At 44.8% G+C, this 12,464-nt stretch overlaps 1 protein-coding gene across 3 annotated transcripts in view; it reads right to left on the reverse strand.

Annotated features, from left to right (window-relative positions):
• Window positions 1–194: 194 nt before the first annotated feature.
• GATA2 (GATA binding protein 2) overlaps window positions 195–12,464 on the reverse strand; it is a 19,971-nt gene continuing 7,701 nt past the window's right edge. The window contains exons 1-6 of one of the 3 annotated variants that reach the window (XM_024220409.2): window positions 12,028–12,102; window positions 11,128–11,531; window positions 9,654–10,256; window positions 6,716–6,861; window positions 3,590–3,715; window positions 195–2,770 (exon numbers count right to left, since the gene is read on the reverse strand). In XM_024220409.2, coding sequence (XP_024076177.1) covers window positions 2,471–2,770; window positions 3,590–3,715; window positions 6,716–6,861; window positions 9,654–10,256; window positions 11,128–11,356 — 1,404 coding nt within the window. In that variant the 5' untranslated portion in view covers window positions 11,357–11,531; window positions 12,028–12,102 and the 3' untranslated portion in view covers window positions 195–2,470. Of the gene's footprint in view, window positions 2,771–3,589; window positions 3,716–6,715; window positions 6,895–9,653; window positions 10,257–11,127; window positions 11,532–12,027; window positions 12,103–12,464 lie in introns of those variants that run through there. The other 2 variants (XM_024220399.2, XM_024220407.2) reach the window with 2 other exon arrangements.

Here is a 12,464-nt window from a genome sequence, read left to right on the forward strand (position 1 = left end):
TCGGCACACGTGTCATAGGTTGCCTACCCCTGCTCTAAACCCACTAGCTTTTAAAAAATATTGATAATCTAGCCTCACAAATTTTAAACTAATCATTCCACTGGTCATAATCAGCCTTGTAATATTTTAGCCCCCCCCACACACACACACACACCCCCCGACACCGACTTCATTGCATGAAACGGAACAATTGCTTTCACAAAAAAGGTATTTTATTATTCTTAGCAGTATTCACCTTGAAGGAATATGAGGAAAGCATACACTTTTTACAGACAATATATAAACATGTTGTACATAATTAACAATAACTTAGTTCACTAATCCAAAAATAAGCAAAATAAAAAATTAAGAATAAAAACAGAAAATACTGCAGAATTTTTATGCTGATACAAGTACAAAATAATTTAAATCTTGACTGCCGTTGTCTACGCTGCAGTGACTGACAATATATTGCACTTTGTCAACTGTATCAGTTACCCACTCCTCTTCCCCCCACCCATCACCCCCCAAATCCTGCAGAAATTTGAGCTGGGCACATATAATGTACAACTGTACCATAGTAACAGGCAAAAAGACCAAATTTTGACTCAGTAAATTAAAAATTCTTACAGTATCTCCCAACCAATTTTCCCCCCCATTCGTTTATTTCCACTTTTTTTACAAAGTGCACCTTACACAGACCAGAAAAAGGAGGAAAGCAGGATTTCCATGGCTGCTTGGTCCTTACTTCATTATCAAATATCTGAATTACTTATTTAGGGAAAAAAATGTACATCCATTTTTATGTGGGTTTGTTTTTAAGCAGAACTTTTGCAGTAAGATACAATTGGCTTGATCAAAAAAAAAAATAGAGAAAGAAAGAAAAAGAAAAAGCTTGTCACAGAATTAAGCTTACGCAGTTTACATTATCAAACCCCTCTGCTCACTGGGGCATTTTCATCAGAAGTATAGCTAAATATGTACATCATATGTTATACTGGAGCTTGTGTTCATGAGAGTCATCAGGTCATAACAATCAATAGAATACACTTCACATTGGCAATAGCTTTGTTTTCAGTTGTTTACGTACAATATGGTTTAATAATGGGAGACTCATTTTTTATTTATTTTTTGAAATATAAAATGTGCTATGGGAAATAGTTGTCCCCCTTAGAATGTTACCTTCCCTCAACTCGTCAGCTGTTGCTGCCTCTGGGATTTGAAGGATATGTGAAGCTGAAACTGATTGTCTCTCTCTCTTTCTCTTGTCCAGTGATCTTAATCCACTTTCTGCCCTTCCTCACTCCCAAATGTGAAATGTGCCGTAGCCTGGATGCCCACAGACAGCACACGCTCTGGCTTTGCATGGATGTGGTAGCCAAACTACGGTGAGTTTATCAAAGCAGCTAGTCTGTGTCTTAAGCAACAGCTGCCAACAAGGCAGAACAAAATGCTTAAACCTCCAAAGTGTTTGAATTGGATTTTTTATGCTTTGCGCTGGTTTTTGCTGTTGCTGATAGACTACTAGAAGTTAGATGGGACAGATGAATAAGACCTCCTCTAGCTACTCCCACCTGGCATAGGATTGTTCCCTACAGTGTATTTTTTTTAGTGATTTGTCCTATTTTGCTGTTTGTGGAATAACATTTTTTTAAATAAAATCTTTCATGTTAAGGAAAAGAATGCAGGCATTACATCAAAATAATCCACATCTTGGGCCCATTACAATCCCATATTCCAGATACATTTTTGCTTTGTTTTCCCCTCTCTCTCGTCCCTTCCCTAACAGATATTTTTGTATGTAACATTGATGAAGAGAATCAAGGGGTGGCTGGTTAGCACAATTTTTTTTTTCCTGTTATGAAGCTGTGTTTCTTCTAGCAGGGTTGACTCCCCACCCCTGCCCCACCCCCCAAAAAAGGCACAAAATCATGCAAGTCAGAAGGTTTGAGGCTCTGTGTCGAAAACAAGAGCAAAATAAATAATGACTTTCTGTGTCCGATTTCCTTTTAAAAATTAAGTTTTTATAAAGTTGTCCTTGTTTCCCACCCCTTCTCCCCCAGACAAAGTTCACCATAGAAATCCAGTATGGGTGGCTACCAGCCAGCCTGCTCCGCCTTTGGAAGCTGCTATCTCTTTACAATATTCACAGTAATAACAGAGAGAGAAAGGAGAGCTAGTTCCAGCATCCATCTTCTGCTGCTTCTGCCACCGTTGCTTTCTGCTGGGCCAGCAGGTATCAAACAAGTGAGTCCTTCGTTTTCCTTATACCTGAGGGGCAAAGTGCATAACAGGCACCATTAAGCATTTCTGCAGCAGACTCATCATTACAGGGTTTTAGTCCAACCCTAAGAGTTCAACCACATTGGCGCAAGGTCCCCTTTTTCCTTCCCTATATTCTCCTCTTGGCAGAATCTTTCCTTACTCGGTGTCATCTTAGACAGAGCCCCGGTGTTCTTACTCTCTGGGTGGGTCTCTTGGCACTCAGAGTCTATCCCATGGCTGTAACCATGCTGGATGGATGTGGATGTCCAAATGAGATGCTGGAAGATGGGTGAATGGGAGTAGGAGTTGGTAGGATGTGTCCAGAGTGGCTAAAAGGTGGCAAATGCCCCATTGGTGCCATGTGACTGGCGAGGGCAGCGGCACTGAATGGAGAGGATTTCTCCTGCATGCACTTGGACAGTTCCTCAAAACACTCAGAGCCTTTCTTGCTTTTCTTTGATTTGTTGGACATTTTCCTATTCCTGGTCTGAATTCCTTCCTTCTTCATGGTCAGTGGCCTGTTCACCTGCAAGAAATGAGAAAATCAGGCTCATGCAGACAAAATGACCTTATTGTGCAACAAGGAAAATATTTGGACAGCCCCCGTGTGTTTTCCTGGACCGAGAACTTTTTCTGGCCAAACAAAATGGTGTTTCTCTCCGCAGATCTTGTTTATATTGATTTGTTTAATGAAGCCACACACAAAAACCCCAGACATGAAAAACAGTTCGACTGAATTTGGCAGCTGATGGCCATCCTTCCCTTATGCTTACCCTTCGCCCCCCATTCATTTCCTAATAGAAGAGATCAAACAAGGCAGCACACACTGACCCGAATTCACTTCTACAACGGGAGTGGTCTCTTCCTAGGAAAGCTTCAACCTCAGTTACTTACATTTTAAATAATGTTCAAATGTGTTGAATGACTCCTACTCAAAATTGATTCTTTTTTTTTAAACAACCTTTAAACAAACAAACAAACAAACAAACAAAAAACTTTACAATTCTGCACAAAGGTACCACCCCCTGGGATTAACCTTTGCGCAGAATCCATTTCAATGGCCTCTGTGGCTGGAGAGAGAAAGCGCATACAACATGCTTAGTTAAAACTAGTGTTGTAACTCTATTTTGCCTGATTTGCCCAAGCTTTAGAAGCCAAGCTAATACATTGTAATGTCAGTGAACTTAGCATCACTATGCCAACAAAGAATGGCTCTGAGTCCCCAGGGGAACCTGGGAGGGAGAAAAAAAAACCTGAAACCAATAAAAGGCCAGTGCACGCCATGCAGTTAAAGCATCAATCCCAGCTAAGCAAGCAGAGACACACAAGACAAGCAAATACTCACATTGTGCAATTTATAGTAAAGTCCACAGGCATTACAAACTGGGTCTCCGTTTGCATTACGTCGCCATAAGGTGGTGGTGGTTGTCTGGCAGTTGGCACAACAGGTCCCTGCTCTCCTAGCTGCTGACTAACCAAAAGAGAGGGGAAATTATTTAGTATACTTGACACAAGCCCATTTTAAAGGTCAATTTAAGTCTAATATGTAGGATTTGTAACTAATCCCAAATCTGTTTACAAAACAGAAAGGTCAGAGAAATGTTGCTTTGATTTTTTTCCCCAGGTTTTGCTTGTTTGTATTTAAATGGTCCCCCACCGTAACAGCCACCCAAATATTGGAACATTTGGCTACTGCATGAAAACCAGACAGTGAAGCTGAGTAGTCTGTTTTCCTAGTCCAAGACAAAAGTAATGCAAAACCTAAACAGCACTAATGGGGGGGCGGGGGAAAGGGGGAAATACATTTGTTTTTTAAAAGCTTTCCCTTGTAATGCTCCACACAAATTCCAGATCAATACACTCGGATTTTTAAAATATTCTTATTATCAATTTGTTAAGCACCAACAGTGTTTGTAGTGCAATACAAGAAAGGAGGACTTTTAGAATATGATTCTTAAACTGATAGTGTCCCTTTAAAGGTGACCAGCAAGGAAAACCAGCTGCATTACTTAGATGGGTGCAGTATTTATCATAGCCATCAGTAAAATTTCAGTTTCCATTTACAAGTGAAAGGGAAAACAGAACCAGCTCCAACTTTTGTTAAATATTTAGCAAACCTAATCTCATGCCTTGCAGCAATGATTCTGCTGCCCCTGCTACTGCCTCTATCCCTATTCATTTTCTAGGCTGATAAGCCCCAAAAATATCCTCTCTTAAAATTTGATGCTTTTAATCATACTGCTCTGCTGAACCTGGGGGGGGGGGGGGACAGAGGGAACCTTTCAGCCTCCTCAGATGAGAACAAGATAGGAAAAATGTAAATGCATGCAGAAGTCCAATTGATTTCAGTATAGGCACTTGAGTGAGAGACCCTACAATAACACATCCTGGGACAAGGGTGGCAATTCAGAAAATGTTAGGAATAGACAAAATGCACCCCGTATTTTGGGGAGACATCCTTATTAGGAAGGTTCAAAGATGCTCTAGGGAATGTTTAAAATACATTCCATTTTGTACAACCCAGCAAATTCTGAGAACAAAATATGTATGTTAATAAGTATTTATAAAACACCTACATTGTGCTAATTTCCTGGGGGCCCTGCTCCCTAAAGATTTTTACAGTTGGCTACAAAAATCCTAGGGACAAGTTACTGCCCATCTTTTCCTGCACCCCAGCGAGGCTCCTCTCAAGGCATCGAGCTTCTGGGAGAATCTACAACATAACATCCTACAACACTGGGTTTTCTCTGCGATCAGGGCTTTATGCAACTCATAATGCATTTTCCTCTGCTGGAGAGTTGGCTAAATATCAAACCATGGATTGGTCCTGCTCTGAAGATTATGGCCCTGATCTTGCTCTCACTTATAGTACATGCTGGAGTATTCTGTAAAGTGAGACTAGAATCAGGCCTGGGAGATTTATTTATTTCAGTCCTCCTGCTAGCCTGCAAGAACAAAGCCAAAAGCCAGAGCTGAGGCAGTTTGTACCCCCTAGTGCATGCACATGTAAGCAAACCAAAACACAACTAACTTTAGGCCTTCAAGCCTTGACAATGTCATTTTGACATGCAATAAAAAAAACCTAATATTAATAAATCCGTAAATGAAGACAGGCTTCTTCCAATCCCAACAAATGAGTGAACCACAGGGGGAAGTATATATATAACATTTATCAAAAAGACAACAGAAAAAATCTAGCCCCCCAAAACTCCGTTCAGTGAGCTAAGTAGGGCAATGTCCCAGCACACTAGAAGGTGGAGAGCTATGTTTGCATATTTGAAATGGCTTATTGATACTAAACTATGCTGCTTAACTCTCTGGCCTGTCCCATTCAGTCTGGCAAGCACTTCAGATAATGTTACACTGTTGTCTTAACATTTTTCTGTATGTGTCAGTCACTTTAGAAGGAAAGCAAGTCATTAAGAAGCTTGCATAGTTGAAATTCTGGCTCACTACAGAAATCCTCTTTATCCCATCCCAGCATTATATCATTAAAACCAACTCTCTTTCCCTCCTCCCAGGCCAGTAAAATGTCCCCAAAATGGCCAAGAAATTTAGGGGACTATAAATCACATGGCTCCAAAAATATATATATATATATTTATTATTCTTAGCAGTTTTACACATTTTGTGGAGTAGAGTGTATTAGAAATTTCAAAACAGCAAGCATGACTGGCATGCCTTGCCTATAGAAACTCTCTAAAGCTTTTAGAGTCAGGAAACAGATTCACAAAGTTTCCTTATCTTTAACGTACAGATATCCGGATAGGAAACTACTACCAGGAGCTTAGAAAGGACATTTTTTTTTAATCACTCAAATGAAAATACAAAGTATAGGTGACTCCATGGAAAAATAATAGGTTTTAAAAAAAACACATTAGGGGATTGTCTGAGGAGGGAACCAATATTAATATTGTCATGGAATAGAAGAGTGAAAATTACTTCATGGCCTTTATACAAATAATTATTAAGTAGAGAGCAGTAGGTTTGACTCATTTGATTTTTTTGTTTTGTTTTTTTGGGCTGGAATTTTTTTTTTTTTTTTTAAGTACATGTAGGACTGCAGTCACGCTTGTAACCCTTTCAATACCGGTACACTTCTGAACTGCCCCAGGAGGCCAAATAAATGAGAAATCAAATGAAAGCTGTCATCTAAGGATCAAAGTGTGTGTTCATAAGGAGAAAGACAGCTACACATTGGGCCCCATATCTTCCAACAGGAACAGAGTGTAGGAATATAATCGAGATTGCTAGCCTACTATACCTTGGCATGTAACTGCTATGGGTGGAGTGCCTGCAATCTGTCCTTAGGCTATGCCGTGACCTCTGAGTGACATGAGTCTCATGTACAATACAACATCTAGCATCCATGCGGGGTCTGAAGCACAGGAGATGAGACACACCATGGGTGGGTCTGCAGGTGGTCCCTTTGCAAAATTTATCCCCAAACCCAGCAGAGACAGACACCTACCAGTCTTCGTTTAGGTTTAATGAGTGGTCGATTTTGACCGTTCATTTTGTGGTAGAGCCCGCAGGCGTTACACAGGTAATGCCCAGTGCCGTCTCTTCTCCAGAGAGGGGTGGCAGTAGCTCCACAGTTCACACACTCTCTGCCTTCTAAATGGAAACACGAAGAAACCGGATTTCTTTCTTTAAAAACAAATTCACAAAAGCTTTTTGCATTGTCCTTTAGGCATTTTCCAGAAGTCAAAACAGTGCATTATTCAAGCATAATTAGACAGCATTGATTATTTACAGTACATGTGGCAAGGCTCTCCTTAGTATCTCTAATACAAACTAGCACTCAATGTTGTGATCAAAAAACAGTTGCTCTCACTGCAAGGTGAGAAAGAGGGACACCCTTGTTGTGTCAAATGGAACTAGTATCATTTCAGTAACAACAAGAGCTCCCTTACCATGTCATGTGCACCGTTCTCCTGCCATATCTATTGCACCTCTATGGCTAGATCACATATATCATGCCACACACACACACACAGCAAAAATTTTGAAGGAAAAGGGTTATCTGGAACCGAATGTGGGCCAAAAGACACTTTGCTGCAAGCGCTGCAATATCCTAAAATAAAGCAGGGCAGCTTGGAAGTGGAGACAGCATCTAAATAGTTCAATGATTATTTTTATTTTCATTTAGCAAAACTGGTTGAAATGCAGCACTTGAAAAAGTTGTATTTAAGCAGGCACTCTGGAACTTATAAAAACAGCTTTTTTCTGTACTTTACTTTTTAACCAGACAATTTTGATTTGGTGGGGCGGTATAGCTTACTCTTACTCTTTCCTCATTTGTTTTAGTATGTTAATTTTTGGTGAGGGCAACACAAAAAAAAAAACCCAACACCCAATTAAAGATATTAGCTCACCCACCTTGTCTCTCCAACTAGAAAACTGCATGTAACCCCTTAGATATCTGCTGCCCTTTTTTTCGGCGGGGGGGGGAGGGTTTTTTGGTTTGTTTGTTTGGCCTCTGAAACCTATTTGCTGAAAGTTCACTGCCTCTGATGGTTTGAGGGCTAGTCTGCTTAATATAGGAAATTCTCTTAATATAGTTTATGCAAATTGTACAGTATTTAACTGCAGAGGAAATTATTTTTGCTAGTAACTGGAGCAGGCCTTGTCGAGTTCAGCAGGGCTTGTGTCTCCTTCCATCTAGGGAGTGGGTGGCTTTTAAACAACACAGTCTGCAGTGAAAAATGAGGGGAGCTCTGCGTTCCTAGCTTTTGTCCCTCCTAGGGCAGGAAGCTGCAGGAGTCGTCGTGTCGTGAGTCTTAGTTTTCCTACAAAAACAGTGAGTGGTCACGAACTTTCCCCAGTTCCATGCGCGGGGGCTCCCATAAAAACAAAACAAAAAAAATCCCTCAAGATCAGTCACTTCCCCCATCTAATAAAACCCTCGACAACTAAGGGACCAAAAGAAGGCCATTAAGGATCCATTTCTCTGCAGTGACTCTTGGAGTTGTTTCTAAAAAAAAAATAAAAGGGGGGGGGGAAGCGGCAACTGTATTTTAATTTTCTTTTCACGGTTTAAAACAAAAAAAAAAAAAAAAAACAGCAGCCGCATTTCAAACACTGGGGGAAAAAATCCCTTAAAAGAGCGATTTGAAATAGAGCTGATATTGTAAAATGTCTGATCTTTTTGTTGCAAAATTCCTAAAAGAGATCATGTTTCTTAATTCATGGCCGCTTTCAAAATAGAAAATAGAGGTGTGTGTACACACATATTTAAAATAGGTGTGTGTACACACATTTAGTTTTGTTTAAAGGTAGCTTTACAACGCTATCCTAAATATGTACTTTTATTTTCTTCCACCGTTGGGAATGCAAACGGGGAAGATGACTTAGGTGCATGGAACAACATAGTTTTCTTAATTTGTCTAGATATTCAGCTGGGGACACTTCAAAGTGAGATCAAACCTGAGCCATCACTGAATTAGCTGCTTTCAGAAGACACTTTTAGGGAAAACTGGAGTGAAGAGGGGAATGCTCTGCGATTCGTTTTTAGCAAACAGGGATGGATCTGAGACAGAGAACAATCAAGTCTGATCCCATTTTCTAGTTTTTATTGAGTTGGTTTAAGTTAGCGTTTACTAGGTACCTTCGGTCCTCAGGACTGGTGTGTAAACTATTGAACTTTTGCTCCTTGTGTGATCGGAAAGAAGTCAAGCCCCTCTTCCGTTTTAAGCAATTGACTAGGTAGGTTTCAATTGTGAATGTGCGCTCAATGCTCAAAGCCCACGACTGCCCTTTTCTCTTATTAATGAAGGTGCAATTTATTGCAGGGAAACAAAATTAAATTCCCGGCATGGAGTCCATGGGAGTTTCACTGAAGTAAAGAGTGCAGGATCTGGCCCACAATTTCCAGTGATTAGAACCAGCCAATGTCTTTCTTTTTCTGTGTGAGAGATTTTGCCGTATAAACCCGTATTTGCATAATTTAGATCTGCCAATTTTTTTTCTTTTAGGGATTACTGTGTCCCTTAGGCCCTGCCATGAGACTGCTGCAGAGCAGAGAGCCAGTGACTAGACCTTTAAGGGAGACTGCTTGCCCTACCAGCAGTTAATAACAGAAAAGCCAGGTCAATTTCTCAGAGCTGCCCCAACAACAGCGTGTTTAAAAAATCCAGGTGAATGAGATTAAAATGTATCTCGATGACAACAAAGTAAATCCACCCTCACCTCCTCTTCGGAGTGCATGTAAAAAGCTGTGCTGGTGGGGTTTTTTCCCCCAAACTAGAATCATGTAACACACATTCCAACCTTCCTCAAAAACACACATACACAAACCTGACCTACAACCCCCCCCCCCCCACCCCCCCCCCACCACCCCCCCCCCCTTCCCCCCCCCGGCAAACACTGTACAGGCGCTGCAGAGATCAAGGCGTTGTAGGGCTTACCTGAGCAGGATCTAGCTTTGCTCCTCTGCTTGGGGGTGAAGCTGGAGGCTGGGCCGCCTAGGAAACTGCCCGGGTGGAAGAGGCTGCTGCTGTACTCATGAGCAGCCGGCACATAGGAGGGGTAGGTGGGGATGGGGTGGTGGGTGGAGGGCTGGGCCCCCATGGAGGTTAAGCTGGTCCGCAGCGGGCTGGCACTCTCCATCTTCATCCCGTCGGACAAAGACACTTGGTACTTGATGGTCTCCTTCTCCTCCTGCCGGGCCCCGGCCGAGGAGGAGGGTGAGGCTGCGCTGGTGGAGTTGGGGTCCGGGGACACCTCCTTGGGAGGGGTGGGTGGGAAGCCGAAAAGGTGGGAGCCGGAGTGCGAGGCCGGGGTGAGCGAGGAGACCGAGGCCGTGCTGGAGGTGCTGCTGCCCGGGTACACGGAGATGGCCCCGGGGGCTCCAGCGGCGGAAGGGTGCAGGGGCCCTTTGGTGAAGGGATTCACCGTCCAAGGGTTGTGGTGATGGGCTGCCGAGAGCGCCGCTTTGCCGCTGTCCAGCCAGGGGATCCCGGGGCTGTGGATCAGGTGAGGCCGGCACATTTGACTCCCAGTCAGACGGGCTGTGGGGAGAGGGGAGTTTTCACTATCACACTAACCAGCCCGGCGAGGAAGACGGGCCCTGCAGAGCGCTGGGGGACGCGGGCAGAATCGCGGCCCGGCGCAGAGAGGGACAGGGAAGTGTCCAGTTGCGTCTCGCCGTTCAGTGGGACGCGCCCAGAGCCAGAGCCATATTGCTGGGGAGATCCAGCGCCCGCGCAAGGACACCCGCCATCCCAAAGCCAGCGGGTGCCGAGCGAGCAGCGCCGGGGCTGGGGTGAATGTTTCACAGGAAGACCTGCGCTGGCGAGCCAGGGGGACAACGCGGGCTCCCCTGCCCGCCTCGTCTCTCCCTATCCAGGCGCCAGGAACACCCTGCAAGTCTCCCAACCCACTTGCTCCTTTGATTGAGCTGCAAAGAAAGCAGCAGCGACAGCATAATACTAAAGGGGGCTGTCAGGGGGTAGCAGCCCCTCCCCCCCAAAAGGAAAACCCCGACTGGCTCTGCAGGCTTGGGGAGCACTTTCTCAGCTGCCACCAATACCCCGGTCCCCCCAAAATAAAATCTACCCGTGATCTGAATTAGTTTGTATTTCATATCCGGGAAGTGCTCGGGACTAGGAAGTTTCTTTGGTCTGTATGCGCGCACCCACCCACCCACCCACTCTATTTCCCCTTCCTCCCTCTCATCCCCCCCGCCATCGGTTATTTCTAGGGTTAAAGTCCACCCGGGCTTCCCTTTCGATCCCCTTTTCTCGGGTCTCCCTTTCCAGTGATACTGAAGCAGCCCCCAGACAACCCTGGTCTCTAGTCACTGCCCGCCCGGCACAAGCCCACAGAGGACCCGGGGAGAAAGAAAACGGGGGGCGGGGGAGCAGACCGGTGCAGATTTACCGTGAGCTTGGCTGTAGGACACCCTGGCCCTGGCATGGGCCGAGTTGGCATAGTAGGGGTTGCCCTGGGAGTCCAGGTGATTGAAGAAGACATCGACTTCATCCGGAGGTAGGAGCTGCGCCGGTTCCATGTAGTTATGAGCCAGTCCCGGATGGTGCGTCTCCGGGTGCTGCCCGTTCAGCACGGCGTGGTGAGCCATCCAGCGAGGCTGGTCGGTGGCGACTTCCATGCCGGTGCTGAATGCCCAGCCCACCCCCCAACCAGCCCGGATTGGTGATGGAGAGGTTCTAAAACCACGGCAGGTGGCTCGTGTGTGTCTCAGGACAGGGGGGGAAGTCAGCGTGTCCCCCTCTTAGCAGGAAAGTTGTGGCGAGAGGCTCCCTGCGACACGCCCGGGACACCACCTGTAAGAGGAAAGGAGTGGTTAGTACTTTACATGGCTATTCAAGGGAGGCGCGTCACCCTCCGCATTTTCCACCTGGTTTGAGCTAATTCCGCAATTCCCAACATGCAGATGAATGGGGGTGGGGGAAGTCCCTCCTTGTGCCCCCCCCGCAAAAGTCTCACTTTGTGCTCCGTCGCCCCCACAAGTTCTTACCCTGGGTTCCCCTCTCTCCCCCCCCCAAAATAAACAGAATCTGTTTTCAAGAGCTTTAAAAAAAAAAGGTTTCCTCTTTTCTACAAACGTCAATAAGAGGTTTTTCCAGCTGCCTTTAGAGAGGAAAAAAAGTAAAAACAGCAGGTCTAATGTCACCTACTTAGACCAGCTCGAACTGACACAAAAGCAAAAGAGGAAAAGGAAAAGTGAAAGGAATGTTCAGAGAGAGAAAAGGCAGCAGCTCAGAACCAATTTCCCTGAAGAATAAACCCAGCTCTTCTTTCCCCCCCTAACATACTTACACAAAGTCCCTCCAAGTGGAGTGAATCTACTTCCAAATGTTTGCAGAGTTTCTTTCTGGGGTTGTAAGTTTAGGGGGTGGGAGGGGGGTGGTGATGGATGGTTGTTTGGAGGATGTGAATGCAGAAGAGAGTGAGTGAGAGAGCGAAGGAAGAGGAGGATTGGATGGAGGTTCTTACTCAGATGGCAAGCTCCACTTATTCTGGCCTTTTTTGTAACATCCCCAAAGCATCCTATGTCAGCCCTGGCGCCAGCTGGACTCAGTTCAGTAGACATGAACTAGGGGCGACGCGCAGGGCTAAGAACCTCCGCCCAGCCAATCAGCGTCCTAGCGCCCAGCCTCGCGCTGCCATTGGCCCCAGAAATCCACATTCCCCTAATTTACTCCAAACATCTTAAAAGAGCTGAACCCGCCAAAGACAGAAAAGACCCCCCCCCC

This window comes from Terrapene carolina, unplaced genomic scaffold (assembly GCF_002925995.2).
Source record: "Terrapene carolina triunguis isolate 2854851 unplaced genomic scaffold, T_m_triunguis-2.0 Scaffold89, whole genome shotgun sequence".
Taxonomy (NCBI): Eukaryota; Metazoa; Chordata; order Testudines; family Emydidae; genus Terrapene; species Terrapene triunguis.